General features: G+C 44.2%; 1 protein-coding gene across 3 annotated transcripts in view; it reads left to right on the top strand.

Moving 5' to 3' along the window:
• DAAM1 (dishevelled associated activator of morphogenesis 1) overlaps window positions 1–21654 on the top strand; it is a 212867-nt gene that overhangs the window by 130981 nt on the left and 60232 nt on the right. For all 3 annotated transcript variants that reach the window (XM_072986827.2, XM_020802503.3, XM_078383891.1), the window contains exons 4-5: window positions 13720–13791; window positions 21213–21307. In XM_072986827.2, the coding sequence (XP_072842928.2) occupies window positions 13720–13791; window positions 21213–21307 (167 nt within the window). The remainder of the gene's footprint in view (window positions 1–13719; window positions 13792–21212; window positions 21308–21654) is intronic.

Raw genomic sequence — 21654 nt, 5'->3', positions numbered from 1 at the left:
TACAAGTCTCTTTGTTCTTGTTGTTTTGCTCACTGTATGAGTCCTGTCGATTGGAGTACGGACAAAGACAGCTGAGACCCTGTGTATGGGTTGGGATTTTTTAAGTTTGGGAGTGTCTGTGAGCTACTGACAAGTATAATTTAAGGAAGAGAATTCCAAGCTTTGAACAAAAGGGAATCTGATCGTCCATTGCGTGTTTCGTCTGCCTCTGTAAACTGATCACTTCCAAAGCTTAGGCAGAAGCAGCACATGGAAAAGTTACTTTTTGGACTTACAACTCCCAGAATGTTTACCTTACAAGTTGACCAGTTTTATAAACAAGTAGTATTTGTAATATTCTTCTCTGAAAGATCCCAGAACTCCCTTCAAAGCTGGCAAAAAAATTAACAGTCCATCTAAATAACTGTTGTTTGTTGTTGTTTAGTCGTTTAGTCGTGTCCGACTCTTCGTGACCCCATGGACCAGAGCACGCCAGGCCCTCCTGTCTTCCACAGCCTACTGGAGTTGGGTCAAAGTCATGTTGGTAGCTTTGATGACACTGTCCAACCATCTCGTCCTCTGTCGTCCCCTTCTCCTCTTGCCTTCACTCTTTCTCAACATTAGGGTCTTTTCTAGGGGGTCTTCTCTTCTCATGTGATGTCCCATGTCTAAAAGAATAAGGAAATGAAAAGCCTTAAGAACTGTCAACTGTCTCTTAAATTACACAGAAGGAGTCAAAGCCTATCTAATCCATGTTACCATCATCTTATCGTACTCCTTTCAGAGATTTCCTGCACTGACATGGTTTTAAATTGTCCTGGAGACAATTCACAAGTCATCTGCAGCACAACAAATAAAGTCAACTGTAAATTCTACCTAGCAGTTAAAAGATCAACGTCCAGCCCTCCCATAAAGACCACCACACTCACTAAGATCCGTCCTGGTGGGGGGGGGGGTAGGAAACCATACCTTTAACTTGGCAGCCATTAAGCTACAAGTCTCCATGTTGAAATACAAGAAGCTGGTGTCATTTTAAACACTATCCATCTTGTTGTCTCACAATAAGCTTTGGTACACTGGAATGTGTGAACTAGAACTTTCTAATTGTAATAAGTACTGTATTCCTGAGGAATGTATTCCACAATAAATATTAGGCTTTGCTATGCTTCTGTGATTTTTGTTGTTTTCATTGAGGTCCATCATCAAATGTAAGACTGTGTCATTGGAGACTAAGACCATCCACACTCTGTATTTCCAGTCGGCATGTATGGGTGTAAAAACTGGACTGTTAAGGAAGCTGACAGGGGAAAAAAATTATCCACTTGAAAGGTAGTGCTGGAGGAGAGCTTTGAGGCTGCCAGAAAGACAAACCAGTGGATCCTTGATCAAATCAAATCTGAACTACCGTATTTGCCGGTGCACAAGGCGACCGGCCGTATAAGACGACCCCCCCCCAACAGGAGGAGGAGGAAGAGGGGAAACACGCGGCTGGCTCAGCGGGGTGGCGGGCAGCCCGGCGGCAGCTCAGGCATGGCAGCAAGAGGGTGAGGAAGAGTGGAAGAGGCTGAGTGGGCGACGGGAGGAGGAGGAGGAAGAGGAAAAGGAAAACGGGCGGGTGGCGGGCAAGCAAGCAAGCGCGCGGCTGGCTCAGCGGTGCGAGCAGCCCGGCAGCGGGCTCTGGCCACTCAGGCATGGCAGGCTGTGCTTCCCTCCCTCCATCCAGACCGACTGCCTGCCTGCCTTCCTCCCCGGCCAGCGCGGCCCCGCATCATTCAGTGCACCCGGTGTACAAGACGACCCCCCCCCCCCCACTTGGAGGCATGTTTTTTGGGCCCAAAAAGTTGTCTTGTACGCCGGCAAATACGGTATATCTGGAGGCAAAGATGTTGAAGCTGAGGCTGTCCTGCTTTGGGCACATCATGAGAAGGCAGGATTCTCTAAAAAAAAAAATAGAATAAGGCTTGAAAAGAGGAAGACCAAACATGAGATGGGTTGACCTGCCAATGGAAGCCACAGGTCAGAGTCTGCAGGAGCTGAGCAGGGCTGTTGAGGGCAGGGCATTTTGGAAATCGCTTGTTCCTAAGGTGGCCATAAATTGGAAGAGACTTGATGGCACAAGAAACCTGTGAGTTGGGTTGTTGTTGCACGCCAGGCCCTCCTGTCTTCTGCTGCCTCCTGGAGTTGGGTCCAATTCATGTTGGTTGCTTCGATGACACTGTCCAACCATCTCGTCCTCTGTCGTCCCCTTCTCCTCTTGCCTTCACACTTTCCCAACATCAAGTGAGTTGAGTATCTACCTGCAAAGCCAGAGATTTGAATCTCTGCTCTACCTTACAGGAGAACAGCCAGCCAGTGTAGCCTTGGGCAAGTTGCATAGTCCTCCAAGATGCCTTCAGAAGATAATGGTAAACCACATCTGAGGTTTCTTCATATACACCGCAGGAAGTGTATCTGATTCTAGACATATCAGATCAGGTTACACAAAAGCCCAGATCTTCTCTTAAGCCCTACATACACCATGTTCAAGTTTCAATTACAAGATGTTAATTGGCATTGGCCGGGAGGGTTTCTTCGTACGCACCACAGGAAGTTGTGTATGAAGAAAGAGCAGAAGGCTTCCTGGAGCTGTCATGAACACTGAGGAAACTTGACTGAATTCTAAAGGCACTAAACATCTTGGCCCAGACCAGCCCTAGCGGGCTGCTCTATTTTCCGTCCACCATTTTTTCTACATTATTGTTTCAGCGCCCTTTGTTTTATTGGTTATTTGTTTATGGTTTTAACAGTTCTACTTCTATTCCTGTTTTATTCCTTTTTTTAATTGTAAACCACCCACAGTACTGCCTCGGCACTAATGGGAGCAGTCAGTCATTCAGTCAGTCTATCAATCAAACAAACACCACATCTGGAAGAAAAATCTCCCTTGAGTTTACAAAGCAAACGAATGCCCCAACCAGCATGGCTGTGCTTCAAGCTTTCCTATCTGTCAAGTCTCCCCGGAAAACTTTTCATTTAACCTCTGCTTGCCTGCAGGCACAACCGACCAGATGGAAGGAAGGGACCAGAGGTCAGGGTTAGGGTAATAGGCTATTCCGTCCTCAGAAGCATCTCCTTTCCTTCCACCCTCCCGGCCAATGCCAATTAACGTCTTGTAATTGAAACTTGAACATGGTGCATGTGGGGCTTAAGATAAGATCTGGGCTTTTGTGTAACCTGATCTGATATGTCCAAAATCAGATCTCTGGGGAAGCAGAAAGAGAAATGGAAATATCTCTGTTAAAGATGTTGAATGATAAGTCTTCCCTTTGGGGCTGGGAAACCTGCCTTCTGTATCTCCAGCAGACATCCTATTTCACTGTTGCTGCTAAAATTCACAGTATGTACCTATCTTTTCTGATCCTTGTTTCAAAAGCAGTCTCTACAGTTTGGATTAATTAACTCCTCTCTTATCATGTACTTCCCGTTTAACCTTCAAAACCGGATGGGACTTGTGACCTGCTCTTTTATATAATCTTACAAAATTTGCTCCTTTCATCAGACAGCTTAAGCCTAGAAATAATATCGCCACGGTTATAATGGCAGCAATATAATATTAATAATATTACTACTACCATTAAGGCTATTACCATAGTACTCATATCTTAACAGTAGATTATACTGTTCCTTTTGTAAATTATTATTATATTTTTGTACAGAGTTGAAATGGCCAGAACAGACATGTTAGATCAAGGTAAATGCCAAACTCCATCCTCCAGTATGGAGGATGTTTTGGAATTACTTAGCAGTGGTTATTATTAGCAGGGCATCTGCCTATGTGTCCAAGGTTAATAGAGTGCTGGTAATAATTGTTTGAGGGGAGTGTTCACATCCCTCTTTTCGCGTATGAGAAAAAAGATTGGTTGGTTGACGGTGTGATTTTTTTTTTTAATGGAACACCTGACATAGGTGGTGGATTTACGTTCACCGTTCTGCTTGTCTGTAGTTAGAGGAGACAGGAGCTATCATCCCATCAGACATTGTCAGGCACTTGTAAATTTATTAGCTTTAATATGGGCATGACCCTCATTTTGTCCTTTCCTGGTAAGTGATGATCTGTCAAGGAACTGTCAAGCTTTCAAACCCTAGCATGGGTTTAATTCAGAGTCCTATTCCGGAGGGTTACCTGTCATCCATGAGCTGTCTGCTATTGTTAATTCTTTTCTTTTGGCTCATTGTGTAGTGGTGGCGGCGGTAGGTTGTTATCTTCCCCCAGAACTCTTAACGGAAAATCAAGCCTTTCCTATATTTATTGCTTGTGGATAGTTTCTGGCACATGACAAAAGATCTGGGAGCAGATCTTGAGCAGCCCCAGCCAGCTTAGACCTATCTGTCACCCTTAACAGACAACACAATCTAGAACCTGCATTTGCGTGGAAGAGCTTCACAAGGCAATCAAAAGTTGCAATGTAGAAGGAACACTGTTTTTCAAGAGGTTGCTACTCCATTCCATTCTGCCACCACCACCCCGCAATATCTATCAGCAATTTCTATAGCCACAAAGCACAATCGGCCGTCACTGTGTTTTAGTGATCAGTTCCGTCCCATCCCATGATAAGTAAGGTGTAACTGAGGTGTTTTATGATTGTAACTAACTTCCATTATACAGTATTTGCAGTGCAACAAGGGATGACGTGTTCTGTACGTAGTCTAACAGAAAGTTTTTAGAAAAACTATATTTTTAGTTACAGGGTTGTGTGAACACTTTACCATTTTTAATGGCTCGTCCCTCAGAAGGTAACTTAAGTATCCTTTGAAGTTACTTTTTAAATGTGAAAATTCAAATGTAACCATTGCGGCTTTTTATAAGTTACAATATAGTTATAATGCTAGCTAATGACATTTTGGTATCTATATATTATTTATTTCCCACCTTTCTACCAATACATTTGACCCAAAGCACTTAGACAATATTTAAAATCCTGTAGTACTTGTTATGTGCTGTCAAGTCACATCTGAATGATAGCTCTCCCTAATAGCTGGCTAGATAGCTCAATGAGTTAGGTATCAGGCTGCAGAGCCAGAGGCTGGGAGTTTGATTCCCCCACTGTGCCTCCAAGCAAGAAGAGCCAGCCTGTGGAGCCTTGGGCAAGCTGCACAGTCCCAGGGCACCCCAGAAGAACAGGACAGAAAACACTTCTGAGTGTTCTCTGCCTAGGAAACCCTGGTGGTTGTTGTTTAGTCGTTAAGTCATGTTCGACTCTTCGTGACCCCATGGACCAGAACACGCCAGGCCCTCCTGTATTCCACTGCCTCCCGGAGTTAGGTCAAAGTCATGTTGGTCGCTTTGGTGACACTGTCCAACCATCTCGTCCTCTGTCGTCCCCTTCTCCTCTTGCCTTCACACTTTCCCAAAATCAGGGTATTTTCCAGGGAGATTTCTCTTCTCCTGAGATGGCCAAAGTATTGAAGCCTCAGCTTCAGGACTTATGACGACCCCGGTAAGGGTCATCATTAGTCAGAATGGACTTGATGGCACATTATTATTAAGAGGGCTTTCAAGGTAGGTGAGATATTTAAGGAATGGTTCTGCCAGTGCTACACACCCACATGTGAGTTTGTGGCTGAATGAGGTCTCCTGAGTTCTAGTCCACCACTCTGTCCATTACACCACATTAAAATACAGACTGTCCTGTTGAGCCATTACTTATAGAGCTTCAATGTGTCACTTTGACAGTTGCCTTTCGGTCTACACTTCATGCTTCATTGCTTATTCTTCTTTCTCGGGGGGACAGTACAGCCTTCCCTCGATCCCAGTAGGAAATGAACGACATTTCTTGGCTTCAACAGCAGGTATTAGATTTCTTGACAGTTGTGGAAGCCTCTTTCAAGAAGAGACAGGGTGACTTCAAGTCAGTCAAAACCATGTTTTTGGCCGACAATTATTTTGATGTGAGCTGAGATATGGATCCAGCAGTGTAATGGAGGTTGGCAGCAGTGAACACATAAGCTGCATTCTGTGGTTTGGAAAGGGGAAAAATGTATTTACAGTGGTGCGTCGCTTTACGAGCGCTCCGTTTGACAACGAAATCGCATTACGTTGAAGATTTTGCGATTGCAAAAGAGATCGCAAAACGGTGTTCCCTATGAGGGAATTTTGCTTTGCAATGATCGGTTCCCTGCTTCGGGAACCGATCATCGCAAAGCAACGATTTTTGGCCATCTGATTGGCGGTTTCAAAATGGCCGCCGGATGAAAAACATGGCCGCCCGCTGTTTTCTGGCACAGATTCCTTGCTGCACGGGCAGCGAAAATGGCCGTGCTATGGAGAATCTTTGCTGGACGATGAGTTTTAAGCCCATAGGAATGCATTAATTGGGTTTTAATGCATTTCTATGGGCTTTTTAAAATTGCATGATGACGTTTTCGTTTGACAGCGATTTTTGCGGAAGGAATTAACGTCGTCATGCGAGGGACCACTGTACTTTCAAAAGAGACTTTTTTTATAAAAAGAAAAGAAACCCCCATGTGCTTTTTCCGTATAAATAAGTGATTGCATCGATTCACATTGGCTGTAGCCAGAAGGGAACACAACAAAGCTTCTCCAAGCTGATGACATGGAATTGTGTTGGACTATGGCTCCCATAATCCCACACCCAAGGGGTTTATGAGAGTTGTAATCCATTCTAGAGTCATGTAAATTTCAATGATCTCTAGCCACCCTTGCAGGCTTCCCTATTTTATGTTTTGTTTGCTTGTTTCCAACTGGCAGTGCTCCATGATGGCGAAGCAAGCCGGGTTCTTGCTAAGTTCTGTTTTCTTGCTGCTGTTTCTGACTGCTTGCGTTTGCTTGCTTTTAAAGAAAATATTATTTGTACCTCTATAAGCTGTGGGGTCCCCGCCAGCACTATCCTCATTTACCCTGCTCACGTTCCTGGCCCTATTTTTGCCTTCCAGTCCTGTCAGCGACTACGCATTCACTGTCTGTTAGGTTGTAGTTTTTTTAATGGCGGGAGAGATTTAAAGTTTCTCTGGCCAAATTCCTGACCCCCAATAAGACAACACTTTGAGGCCAAGCCATTGCAATAAATCTATTTGCTGTCAACTAGAAACATCAGATTCTCAACCACATGGTTCATTCTGCCCCGTGGCCACCTTTTCGTTGTTAGGAGGAAACGGGGCAGCTGTCAGGAGCAGCTCGTAAACAGGACCGACGGTGACCGCAGTGGACAGCATCAGGCGATGCGGTAAAGTGCTTCACCTTTTTGAATAACAATGGCAGGAGGAGTAAATATCACAAGTAAAATGGTGGCGAAACAGCAAGCATGCCTTACTGCAGATTTATGCCCAAGGAGAAGCAGAAGAATTGAAGTGGTGGCAACATGAGGAAAGACAGAGATTTTGTGTGGCTTGTAAAGAACTGATCCGTCGCCACTTGTATCTTGGTTACACTATTGTGAGTGTCAAATTTTGAGGCCTCATTGTGGATATGAAGCATCAGCCACCGGAGAGGAAATTGCAGAAATGGCCTTTCTTGTTTGCAAAGGATAGGGCAGAGATCGTTGGAACTGTTTTCCCCCCTCAGCTCTTCTGGAGAGATGCTTTAATTGCCACAAAGGAATGGTTGAGGTCCGCAAACTGATTTTGTTGTTGTTTTTGCTGGGAGCGGAATGGCTAGAAAACCAGAACGTATTTAAGACATCTTAGAAAGCAGCAAACCCTGAAGCAGAAAACTGATTTGCTAGTATTCAGACTTTTAGCATGAATTATTTGAGGGAGAAAGGTCATTTCCCTTGCCTACAGATGAAAGCCAGACAGTGAGTCCAATACAAGACCAGCCCTACTGTTAGGCGTAACAAGATGGCCGACTCAGGTAATGAATGTCAATTGTTAAGAAAGGGCAGTGCATGCTTATTTGTTATTGTTTTGTTGTTTTTTGTGACAGAGGGGACTCTTCAAGATTTTTCACCTCAGGTGCTGAAATGACTGGCTGTGGGTAGTGTGCCTTTTGAAAGAATGCTTGGTGTCTTGGGGCCCACATGGGTTCAAGCCATCTTCCTGACTAAAGCAGACAAAATGGTGGCCCCTGCAAATTTCAGCTACGGAAACCAGCTGGAACAGCGTCTTCCACTGGACTCTGGACCCACAAGCTGCAGCCTGGAAGACAGTGTTTTCTTCCCCTTCAACATAGGGAAACAACCAAGTCGCTGCCATGGTTACTACTCGACACCACGTAGCAATGGCTGCCTCAGAGGACTCCCTTACGTGGCCTAAAGCCTGCGTGGTGTGCCAGTGAAAGCACAACCAGACTAGGACTCAGGAGATCAGGGTTCAAATTTTGCAAACAGCCACAAAGTTGACGTGGGTGACTTGGGACCAGTCACACATCTTCAGTCTGTCCTACCTCAAAGGCTTGTTGTGTACATAATAGGAGGAGGAGAGATTCTGGTACATTGCCTTGATCTCATTAAGGCCAAATATAAATGTCACAAATATACATAAAAATACATGAATGTAGTAGTGTGTCAGGACTGGCCTTGTCTAATTGGTTGAATTTTCATTTTGGAGGTGGCATTTCATGGCTACATCATGGTAAGGATCCCAGTGGCACACCTGGATCTACACGAAAGTTTGGCAAAAGTTTTTTTTAAAAAAATCCTTATCCATCTGTCTGACTGCTGGTTATTAATATAATTTATTCAGAAGGCTACAATTGAGGTTTAGCTTTTGTCTGAAGGTGGCTGCAGAGTTGCTCCAAAACACTTCCTTGTCTGTGTGGATGTTCCTGTTACCCACAGCAATAGTCTTATGAATGGCCAGTGTTAAAGGCGCTGCCATTTCCTTACAACAACAAAATGACACAGCCCTGTGGCATCTTAAAGGCTGGCACATTTATTGTAGTGTGAGCTTTTGTGAATGTTAAGCAATGCCATCAGATGCACGGAAGGTCACTCAGAATTTCAGGTGTGTCTGTGTACAAGTATGTGGTTGGGCTTGGTTTGTTAGGCAGCAGGAGCAAGACAAGATTAAATGCAAGAATGATTTTGACTCACACTGCAATAAATGCGTTAGCCTTAAAGGTGCCACAAGGCTCTGTTGTGTTTGCTACCGTGGAATGCAACACAAACATCAATAAGACAAGAGAATAATAATTCACAGTCCTGGGCTGCGCACACTATTCAGGTCTGGCATCAGTTGGTCTGATTCCAGAATGCATATGACCTGGTAGGGGTTTGAGCAAAAACAAAGAGAAGATTGTGCTTTCCATGCATCTTTGATTTAATGTTCTAAAGGGCTTAAGGATACAAGTATATACACCACCAGGGAACCACTGCCCCAACTATGTATCTGACCATGTGAGCAGAGCATACATGTATAGTTTGGAAAGGTCGATGCTTCAACGGGTAGGTGGGGCTCGTCAGCCATGGAAGGCAGCCCATCTAGGAGAAGGAAAACTCCAATTCCAAACCTCCACTGCCTTGTGGCTATATCCCCTCATGGAAAAGGCTTCAGGAGTTAACCTCGAGGCAAAATCCGGAGCTGGAGTCCTGAAGGCAGCATGTGTCGTTCTGCCAACTCCTGCGACGTTGCTGGAACCAGTTGTATTGGCTCTTGCCTTTCCATTGGACCATTTCAGCAATGTGGAGAGAGGGGATTTGCTGCTTGGGTAACAGCCTATCCTCCATATTACCTTACCTGGGCTTCATGCTCTGGAGAGGACACTCCTCAATTGAGAGCATGTTACCATAGTCTCTCGAGACTGAAGGATGCCTATGTGTGCTTCAACGCCCAACTTTAGAGAGGGCAATCCTTTCTTTGTATGAAAGATTTCCAGTTTAATGAGAAATAATTTTACATGAGTGCCAGGCTTTTGCATTGTCTGTCACTAGCCAGTATATCTCCTTCATGGATTGCTGCCTTGTCGTGGCAAAGAGGCTTGAGTAATTCAGAGAAGCTATGGGCTATGCCGTGCAGGGACCCCCAAGATGGACAGGTCATAGTGGAGAGTTCTGACTAAACATGATCCATCTGGAGCAGGAACTGGCAAGCCATTCCCAGTATCTTTGCCAAGAAAATTCCATGGGTGGTGCTGGAAGAGGCTCTTGAGAGTCCCCTGGCCTGCAAAGAGAACAAACCTATCCGTTCTGAAGGAAATCAAGCCTGAGTGCTCACTGGAAGGACAGATCCTGAAGCTGAGGCTCCAATCCTTTGGCCACCTCATGAGAAGAGAAGACTCCCTGGAAAAGACCTTGATGTTGGTAAAGTGTGAAGGCAAGAGGAGAAGGGGACGACAGAAGACGAGATGATTGGACAGTGTCATCAAAGCGACCAACATGAATTTGACCCAATTCCGGGAGGCGGCGGAAGACAGGAGGGCCTGGCGTGCTCTGGTCTATGGGGTCACGAAGAGTTAGACACAACTTAACGACTAAACACAGAAGGGACGTGGTGGCGCTGTGGGCTAAACCACAGAAGCCTGTGCTGCAGGGTCAGAAGACCAAGCAGTCGTAAGATCGAATCCACGCGACGGAATGAGCGCCCGTCGCCTGTCCCAGCTCCCGCCAACCTAGCAGTTCGAAAGCATGCAAATGCAAGTAGATCAATAGGGACCACCTCGGTGGGAAGGTAACAGCGTTCCGTGTCTAAGTCGCACTGGCCATGTGACCACGGAAGATTGTCTTCAGACAAAACCCTGGCTCTGTGGCTTGGAAACGGGGATGAGCACCGCCCCGTAGAGTCGAACACGACTGGACAAAAATTGTCAAGGGGAACCTTTACCTTTACCTAACGACTAAACAACAAACAACAACAAGCCAGTGTATGCATAGAAGACACAAGCAGGCACGTGAGTGCTAATTTCACAGAGACATAGAATTGTAAAGTTCGAAGAGACCCCTAAGAATCGTTCAGTCCACATCACTGCCAATATAGGAATATGGAGCAGAAGAAACCACACTTGCCTTGTCTCCCCAGTGACAAGTCTTCAGATACCTGAAGGCGGCTGTCACCCACTTCTTCATCTTCTCTTCCAGTTGAAAAGAAAAATGGAGAAGTTGTATGACAGCTCATTGATTAAACCTTCTCCACTATAGAGGGAGGAGTTGTATTGCTATTAAAATGGCAGTGATCATCTCCAAATTTGCATCTCTCTAAAAAAGAGCAAATGTAAACTTTATGGAAAACCTGTGCCACCTTTTTTTTTTAATGGGGATGGTGCGTTTTACCACTGAAACTGCCCACAAACAGATATTTAAGTAAAAATTAGTGGAGCAAAACAGTCATGGCCCTTGTTCCATCTCTGCATGTATCCAGATGAATGCATACATGAGTTGGGGAGGATCTGCCCCCCCCATGTGTTTGGACTGCTAAATGCACACACACCCTTCCTTATCTGAACAGAGGTAGTGTCTCCATATTAATGTCTACACGCAGGTATCAAAAGCTTTGCCTGCCAAGGAAACACAATATAAATCCCCAATGTTTAGACTTAACCTTGTGGGTTTTTTCCCCCTTATTTTGCTCTTGGTGCCCCTTGCCTTTCCCCCCACCCCCAGAACAACACCACGGTTGACTCTCCATTAGGCTCAAATTGTGCCGTATGAAAACAGAGCTGTTTTCTTTTCCTGTGAACCCGTCTCACCAGCTCTTGGCCGTCTGCCAGCCAAGTGAACGTTTTTGTCTACCAGTGACCTAATTCGCAGATAGTGGGATTGTTCGGTGAGAGCCAGGGCTCGAGGCAGCTGGTGCTCCCAACCCTTCCTCAGGGACTAAGGGAACTGACCGAGAATTCGCTAGCTTTGTAAACAAGGATCAACCGGTTCGCTTGCAAAATTTATTCGCTTTAGAAGGTTACATCTCCCTTTCTTCTGGGTTTGGGTTCCTGACCTAAAAGGAAGTGGCCTGTCCTTTTAAAGAAGGATTTTGTTCTGGAAAAAGTTGGGCTGCAACAACAAGTAGGATAAAACCCAGTTGCAAACTTATTCGCTTGACATGAGCACCAGTTTCCTAATATCATGGCTGTGGAACTTTCTGTTCTCCAGCTGTTAATGAATTCCATCTCCAGTGGTGGGAGAGAATAAAGCTGGCAGGCGATAGAACTTAAAAATTTGCACCCACCTGTCTCTGTCTGTCTCTTTCTCTCTGCGTCTGCCACATCGTTCTTTTTTCATCTCCTTTTTTTCACCCTAGCAAAAGGCAGTTGGTGGGGAAAAGATAAGTCACTTTTCCGTAGGTCCAGACTGATCCGTTTTTGAGCACATTCGAAATTTAAGCCGAGGGCCGTGCGAATTCGTGATGAAGGTCGCACATGTTGCTACGTCTGCAGCTTGTCCACCCTTGATTGTCTAACACTGGACTGTTAAAATGCTATTCTCAAATAAGGAAGAAATTAGGCGTGCCAAAAGAAAAAGGCATGCTGTAATCTTTCCTTGAGATTACAAGGAACAGGAATAACTCATTTACTTTGGTTTGGTTGTAGACACCAAGCTTAATTATATTTAGTTGGAATTGCCAAGGGATTGAACCGGGGGTGGTGGTAAACATGCAAAGTATGTATATGTACATGCAAATATGTATGTATATGTACATGTAAAGTATGTGTGTGCATTGAGTTATGATGATTTAAAGACTACTGTCTCAGTAGCTCAGTTGTTTGGGTATCTGGCTGCAAAGCCCTAAGTTGGGAGTTCATTTCTTCACTTTGCATCCCAGAAAAGCTAGACTATGTGGCCTTGGGCAAACTGCACAGGATGTCCCCAGGATGTCCCCAGAAGAAAGGAATGGTAAACCTGTGTATTTTACCAGGAAAACCCTGAAAAAGGGTTGCCATAAGTTAGAATTGAATTGATAGTACACATACACTTTTATTATACAGTATTGAATCTGAGTATATGGCTCTAGGGGTCCTGTGTTGGCTAAAGAGTCATGTTACAGTTCACACAAAGTAATGGAACCTCGTTTTCACTTGTGTAACTTTCCACTGGGTTGGAGGAGGCAACCAGAATAATCTAAATGTGAAGAAAATGCACTGCAGTAAATCTATTGAATTGTGCTTTCGTGATGAACAAGGAGTGATTTTTATTTTAAAAAAAATGTGCCATTAAAGGATAAGAAACAACTGTGCAAATATAGCTGCTGTAGAGGTGAGGCTGAAAAATGTTAACATGCTCTGGATCTCACATGCAAAGATAGGCTATGACTCTCTTTTATCCAATTGATCTCTGTTGCATCCGATTATTGTTTTGCATATATTTTTCTACCAAGAAAAATAACTACTTTGGTTCTGTTTACCTGATTGCTATTTACTTTGTTGTCTAGCGCATCAGGGAATGGTGCATGACTCAAAATAGCAGTTTGTCCTCCCTTGCCATTGATGTTGCATTTTTAATCTATCAATGAGTTTTACAATAACAATTCTTTCTGTTTAGTAACTCACTGAACTCTCATATCTTGGTTCTGATTTGAATTATTTGGTGGCATTTAGCAGGCAGCTCCAAGCAGGTAGATCAGCAGTCCTCAACCGGTTACCATCCAGATGTTGTTGCACTACAGTTTCCATTATCCTTGTCCTTTGGCTGGTGGCCGGGAGGATAGGTGTTGTAATCTACTATGTGTAGAGAGCACAAGGTTGGGGCAGTCTTCCTAACATAGTGCACATATCTTGAATTGCATCGGGTCATGCACCTTGCATATTGCAGGTTTTGTCAACAGAAGAGCAAACCAACCTATGTTTTCTGATCTTATTCTTCCATGTGTCTGTTTCAGGACCAAGAAGAAAACAAGGGAGCTACAAGCTGGCCGGAGTTCTACATTGATCAGCTTAATTCCATGGCTGCTGTAAGTCAAGTGCTTAGAAATTACTTTCTGGCTTATGCAAAGAGAATTTGTATTCTGAGAACCAGAACATGGAAACGTTACTTTTCTGGACTAGCACTTCCAAAATAAGGATTTGGAGAGTTTCACTTTTTAAAAAAAGGTTGGCTGAGAACTGAGATAAGGGCCGTGTGTGTCCAAAGTAAAAATAAAATTAAAAATGTGTACCTGGCATGAATTATGCAAGTTAGCTATTATGTGCTCTTCTATTTTTCATTATTTATTAGTGGTGCTAGTCGTGGAAGAAGTGCAGCAAGCTGCATAGGCCAACTAAAATCCTACCTTTAGCCAGTAGATATCAGTTCTATTTTTTGATCTTTAATGGGGATGGTGAATCTACTTTCAAGCCTCTATAGAGAGCATAAGGGCTGGAAACTTAGCTTTTTAAAAAGATGGAAGCGAAGTTCTTAGAACCTTAATGGATATTTCTGTGGAATCACACAGTCTAAATTCCAGGCCATTTGTCCAGTGTGTGCAGCTTCTGGACAGTTGGTGGGTCGACAGCATTTCTACCATTTTCGTACAATAATAGCTCTTTCATTCACTTCCGGCCATGGCAGAGAGAACGCCCCTGTGCTTATAGCTCAGTGTGCCAAGAATGCCATGAAGGGCATTTTGCTTTGCCAGAGATTGGCACACGAAGAGGAAGCCCGGGTGCGGCGTTGCAGGAGAGATGCTGTTTCGAAACCATGGCAAGATGGGCTCAGCCATCCAGCTGTTCAAACAGCTGCAGGGGCAAAGTGCCGCAGGTGTCTGTGTGCGCAAGTGTGGGGGAAGGTTTGTTTCTACACATGTTCTAACGCCCTCAACAAGAAGCCCCTTGATCAAAGAAAACAGACCCAGCTTGTCTTTAAATGAGATGATTTATAGGCCATTTGGGGGAGAGCATTACCTCGTTAGGCCAACAGGAGCAAGGGCTTGGCAGTGGCAATGGGAATTTTTATGGATGGTTATAAATATAGAGGCTTCATTCCCCCCCCCCAGCACAGCACCTGCCACTCCTGTGACGTGGGCTAGCCTAGGCATTGTGCCCTGCAATGCTTCATTGTGCTCTATTTGTGTGAAAGATTGGGGTGGTGGGGGGGTCCCAGACCACTAGATGAATATCCCCTGACATGTGGATTAGAAGGCAAAACAGCAGTTCACATTCCAGCCTCTTCCATGGTTGATCCTGGGTAGCAGGGGATGGCGTGCCTTCAATAAAGAGCTGGAAAAAAAATCTCTTAGTCTCCATTGTTTCCTGCTTCCTAAAGTGGAATTCATGCCCCTTTTTGCAATTTCCTTAGTATCCTTTTTTATTTATGTATTTTTTCCTAATAGATTCGTTTCTTTACATGCATTGCCTAATGTATAATATTTCTCCATCGGCTAAAGCGTGCTTCTGCATATTATGCGCAATTTAACGGCTCATGTTTTAGAATGCACGCATGGTTTTTATGCACATTTGATTTTTTTCCCATTATGTCCCATAAGCCTTTCAGACATGCGGATTGTCAAGACATGGTATGAAACCCATGAAATGTCCCTAAAATGGCCTTGTTCACCAGCAGCTGGTATTCAGCATCATGCTTCCTTTGACCTTGTAGGTAGCTTATAGCCATTAAGAGATATTTATCCTCAAGGATGTATCTAATCTCCATTTAAATTCATCTGAGTTGGTAGGATATCACAGCATTTTGTGGCTGCCAATTCCATATATACCTGAGGATTTCGTAAGAGGAAAGAGAAACAGCATTGTAAAAGCATGAAGATTTGTTTTGTAGTACTGGCGAAGCCTTCTAGATGAGGGTGATCTATATATGGCCCTTCAGATGCACATTCCATTAGCCTCAGCTATCATAGTCAATCTTCCTTTATTCACATCAGTGTTGCATAATTTGATCATAGAATCATAGAATAGTGAAGCTGGAAAGGGGCCTATAAGGCCATCAAGTCTGACCCCCTGCTCGATGCAGGATTACAAATCAAAGGATATCATAGCCAATGCTGAAAGATGATGGGAGTTGTGTAGGCTGCAATTTGCCCAACCCTGTATTGTATGTATTGGGTAGATGTCTTGAGAAAGCTGTTTAATATAGTTCTGCCAAATTGTCGTATGGCTCAGATTAAAACTAAAAGCATTAGAATGGGGTGGTGAAGGAGGAGTAAGTTGCTTCTTCACTCCAGTGCCATCACCCAGTATACCACCTCATTCCACGCCACTCATACTGAATTCCTTTACAAGTGCTAATTTATACAACAGTTAATTATCATTTTTTCTTTTGTGATCTGAAGACGTCTGTATATCTTTGAAATTCGCACAGGGGTCATATGTAGACATGAGTTATCATCTGTATAGTTTGCAGAGTCCAGAAAAATCTCTCTCTTGGGGAGATAGATACTGCAAGTCCTCCGTCAAGCCCTATTATCATCTCTCTCCAATATCATAAGTGGTCATGGGACAAACCAATGGGAAATGCTTAGCCCCTTGTGGTTGCTCTCCACCAGCACCTTCTCCTGGCTATAGCTTTTGGGGGTCTGGTGGCACAGTGGTTAAGCTGAAGTACTGCAGTGAAAACTCCGCTCACCTGAGTTTGATCCTGGACTCAGGTAGCTGACTTGAGGCTGACTCAGCTTTCCATCCTTCCGAAGTTGGTAAATTGAGTAACCAGCTCGCTGGTGGGGCCACTGTGTACCCTGGATAATTACGTTGTAAACTGCGCGGGAAGTGTTTTAAGCACTATGAGGTGGTATATAAGCAGCGTATGTGGGTCCTTTTGGAGAGAAAGGCAGCATAAAGATATTTTAAATAAATTGATTAGATTAAATAATACTTTGCTTTTTATCAAGCTCCAAGCAAGTTGGAAAATGTCCAATGAAATGTGTCTGTTCTGTGTTTTAATCCAAACTTGAAAGCAAGTGCCCAAAGTGTTGAATGCTGTCCCCCAAGCCAGTTCAGGACCTTGGATAGCACCCTTCTGGGAACCAGAATGGGTTCGCCACCTCACTGATATCACAGCCATAGTTTTCATTGTTCTTCCTTGAGAAAGAGAAGAATCTTTGTTCATCCATAATATTCAGCAGACATGTTGGTTGCTCTCCTAACTGAGCTTTTGGGAACACTGTGGGAAGACCTATTTTAAGTAAAATAATTCATCCCAGAATCAGAAACAGCCGTGATGACATCTAGCCCCCCAATAGGAACGGAAGAAGAATGAAGACGAATTCATTCTTTTTGAAGGAAAAGACATTTTGAGGGTTTGCTTCCCTGCTGGTTTGCAAAACATATAGTGATGAGCCATTTTGGGTGCATGCTGTCTGGACTGTGGGATTTAGTGGTCAACCACAATTGGGATTTAAAAAAATAATAATTAAGCCTTGCGGTAAAGTTTAGCGTTCTCGCTGTGGCTGCAAATTTGTGTTACTCAGATGTGGGTGCTACTTTCATGGAAGCCTGACAGACCTTGCAAAATATTCTCCTACGCATTAAGGGCTTCAGCTGGGCTTAGAGAAAACTTGGCCCTGATGGATTTTTTATGGTGAAATGCTGGCATGAAAAGGATGGCATCACTGGTTAAACATTTCTGCCAGGCATCCTCCTCCTTTAACTTCCCAGCGACAGCTGTCTGGTTGCATCACCAGAGCAAACACTGCTTTAGCCGGAACAGTAACGACCTTTAAAGAAAAAGAAGAAAGAAAAGCCTTGCCTGTCCTAGTTTTATTATCCACAGATGGCTAATTTTTTCCCATAGTGCTTTGCAAGCAAATCGTGGTACCTACTGTGGTAGGAACAGGTGGGGGGGGAAGCAGGTGGCTATTCCTGTTCATCTGGGCAAAGCCATCGTTTCTGTTGACTTTGTAGAAGGTCCCAAGTTCAGTTCCAGGTTTAACAGCTTTGTGTATTTGTGATTAAAGATGTTGTGACTCTCCGGTGATGAAGCTAGGCTAGTTTAGGGATGGATGATATAAACTGTGTGCATGGCCCTCTCCCTAGGGCATTTTGGTAGCATCAGCCTCCCACACTGCTCAGTCTTTTCAAAGTTCCAGCTGCCTACCGGTATTACGCTTCCAAAATACCGGTGGTATTACCAAAGGGGGTGGGGAGAGAGAAAGAGAGTTTTATTTCCTCCTTCCTTTCCAGAAGTGAGGGAAGATGTTCTATCCTCCTAGTCTGCGTAACCCCATGGTATTGGAGGACACTCTGGCACTCCTCTGTGCAATAGAGAGCTGATGCCATTGCTGCTGGGTCTCAGAGGCAAGCTGCAGGAGCCACAGGGGGACCTCATTGATGGGCGTCACATTTCGGCATTGGGTGCAACTCCTGTTGGGTTGGTTGCAGGGGGTTCATTGTGCTCCCCCTTCAGTAGCAGGAAGTTGCTCGCCTCTGGGTTAGGAGGATAAACGATCTGGCCCAGTGTTGAGTACCAACCGAAGGGCCACATGTCATGGTCTTCTGGGTTTTTAGCTGGTATTTTAAGATAGTTTGGATGGCTTTAAAAGGGGAGCAGACAATTCATGGAAGTTAATTCTGTCAGTGGCTGCTAGTCATGATGGCTGCACAGAACCTCCGTCTTCTGAAGCTGTAAAGAACTGACGTATTCAAGATCTCAACTGAGGTGCTTGGTGGACCACTGATGCAGAAAAAAGGATGTTGGACAGAATGGACCTTTGGCCCGTTCAAGAACACCTGTTCCATCAGCAGCGGGCAGGGGTCCCAATGTAATTTCTATCATTTAGGAACTGATAGTCTTCTCTCCCTGAAGAATGAATCCAGATACTTTTGTAAGTCCAGAGAGTATTGTAAACCCAGCCCAGAGAGGTTTCGCAAGCTGTGCCTTGGTGATCAAGACAGGACCAGTCCTACCATTATGTAGAGTGGACACCTGATTTTGTGGGTCTGTGTTAAAGCAGCGAATTCTGGGTTTCTTAATTACATTGTTAGTCACTCAAGCAGTGGATTTTGGTGGCCATGAACAAGCAGAAGACTGCTGGCCAATTGATGGATATTTGGTGGCAGAATCGGGCACTTGGGAGATTTTCTGCATTAGGAGATTAAACTCTCCTGCTAGGTTCAGTACTCTTACTTGCACCACCACTATTGCCTGTACAACACAGTGAAGTGAATTGTGCACATGCTTTGCATGTATAAAGTTTGACATTCAATTCCCAGGCCATTGAAAGAATCAGAAGTATTTGCTGGTAGGAGAGACTCTTTGCCAGAAATCCTGAGAGCCAATGTAGTTTACTGGTCAGGGTGTTGGATTATGGTTCAGAAAATGTACATCCGAGTCTTTACTTTCTATGGAAGCTCTCTGGGTGATGTTCTGCCACTCACAGTGTCTCAACCAGACCTACTTCAGAGCATTATTATGAGGTTAAATATGAGAAGGAGCATGTATGTTGCCTTGAGCTCAGTAGAGAACAGGCAAGATATTGATGCAACCAATAAATAAGTGGACAAATAATATGAGCTGGTACGAAGCAGCTTTGGACAGTATCCTGTCGCATAGCTCCGCCTGCCCAGTGGGAATGATGCAATTGTCTGTGGCAGATTACTGCTGATTAAATAGTATGTTTTTCAACATTGGAATGCATGCGACTTGCATGAACAAATCTGTGCGCACCCTGAAATGAAAAAGAAAATAAATCTTTAATCGGCAACAATCTACTGCTACAAGCAGAGTTGCACCACAGGATACTGGCTTTTGAGACATAACTTGGGCCTAAGCTGTTTAGGGCTTTAAAGGTCATTTCCAAGCCTTTAAATTGAGCCTGGAAAAGGGCTGGCGGAAAATGAAGTTGTTGTAGCAGGGGAGTTATATGGTTCCTGTGACCGGTTCCGCTCAGCAGCCTGACTGCAGCATTTTGAACCAGCTGAAGTTTCTGAACCGTCTTCAAAGGCAGCCCCACGTGGAGAGCATTGCAGCAATCCAAACGGAATGTAACCAAGGCATCCTGTGTCATTGCAGCCATCCCAGGAGTTTCCATCATGGCATCTTTTCTTGGAAATCTTCCAGAAGGAGCCCCCATCCACATGCGGCGGGTGTCACAGAATGAGCTACCTCTGTCGCTGAAACTGTTACTATAATTAGAACTTTTCTAAAACTCTCTGATGTTCAAGTGGTTGGGAGAGGGGTAACTATTCGGGCAGCGCTGTTTGCCAAAGATGACTTTTTTCTTTCTTTCTTTCTTTTTAAACTTAACCTTGCCACTGAGATCAGCATCCTTTAAAAATTTGAGCAACGGGACACGGATGTCCAAGGTTGGGAGGAGATTTGACTGCACCTCTTAGTGGGGTGGACAATCCAGAGAGGACATTTCTGACTTTTTTTTAAAAAAAGAGAGAGAGATAAATACATTGTAATGACACCAACAGAATTATATGGTAAAAAGCATTAAAAATTTGCAACCGTCAATCAAAGAAAGAATTTTTTGAGATCCTTTAGAACAGTGGTGGTGAACCTTTTTGAGCCCAAGTGCCCAAATTGCAGCAGAAAATCAACTTATTTATTTCAGAGTGCCAATACTGCAATTAAAACCCGAATGCTGAGGTTTTAGTTTAGAAAAAACAACTGCTCCTGCACTGCAAGGGTTAAATGTTTTTGTTTTGTTTTTTGCTATGGATGGTATTAACAAATAAGTACTTACTGGTCCTCCAATCCACCATTGAGCTAGACCGGTAATGGTCGCCCTTGCACCCCTTCGTTGGACCACTGCACCAGCAGAGGGGAGTGCCAAAATCCAGGATCGGAGGATGGGTAAGTATTTCTCAATGGCGACTTATGGCTCGTGTGCCCACAGAGAGGGATCTGCGTGCCAGCTATGGCACACGTGCCATAGGTTCGCCATCACTGCTTTAGAATATACACCTAGACAGAAAGAAATAATGACTCAATACTGAAAAGACAGCAACATTTTCTTAGTGCATTGGTTTAAACACGATGAGATGTCAATAGAAGCAACTTACTTCTTCTTTCTTTGAGAGGACATGATTGGATAGCCTAGTGAGTTGGGGTGTTGAGTGATCCGTTCACCACTGAGCCAGCCTGTGTGGCCTTGGGCCAACCATGCGGGTGCAGAAACACACCCACCCAGAAAGTGGCACAAGGAGACACTCTCCCGAGGACTTCGGATCTAGGACGTCCTGAAAAGAGTTGCTGTCAGTTGGAATCAACTTGACGCCGTGCAGTTGTTACTATTTCCTCCTTAAGAGGATGTCCCAAAGTCAAGGTGGTGCAACAGGGAAGGCTGTGCATGATGTATTTGTTTCTCCGGTGGTACTCCGATGAGAGTTATTGCATTGGGCTGTTTTCTGCGTAGCACCAGTAGAAAATTGGTAGAACATGCAGTATGCAAAATTAGTGGATTGTGACCCGCTCACAGCTTGTACTCCTGAATTTCTGCAGAGAAAATCATTGATTGCCTTGGAAAAAGAAGATGAAGAAGACAGGAACAAAACCATTGAGAGTCTGAAGACGGCACTGCGGACGAAACCTATGAGGTAAGCCATTTTTCTCTGGCCTAAGAGCTTATAAAAAATTAACATGCACCAATTTTATTGATGTTCTTTTATTATAAACATTGATTTAGACCCATGCTAAGTTTGCTAACTGAGTGGACTTAATGTCTCATGCCATATGTGGCTTGTGATTAGGGAGAGGTGTCCCCAAAGATTTTTGGGGTGAGGCATGCCTCTATTCCCCCCCAAGTCCATAAGCTACCCCGCTGCTCAATTGCTAGGCTTCTCTCAGTCTCTGCTTTGCAATGATTTGATTTTCTACTGAACACCGCCCTTATCAAGAAACCTCTGCATAGTGCTGTTAATGTTTTAAGTGTTTCGCACTTAAA

The sequence above is a fragment of the Pogona vitticeps genome, chromosome 1, assembly GCF_051106095.1.
Source record: "Pogona vitticeps strain Pit_001003342236 chromosome 1, PviZW2.1, whole genome shotgun sequence".
Lineage (NCBI taxonomy): Eukaryota > Metazoa > Chordata > Lepidosauria > Squamata > Agamidae > Pogona > Pogona vitticeps.
Note: the sequence above shows the minus strand (reverse complement) of the source record. Positions and strands in the feature narration are given on the sequence as shown.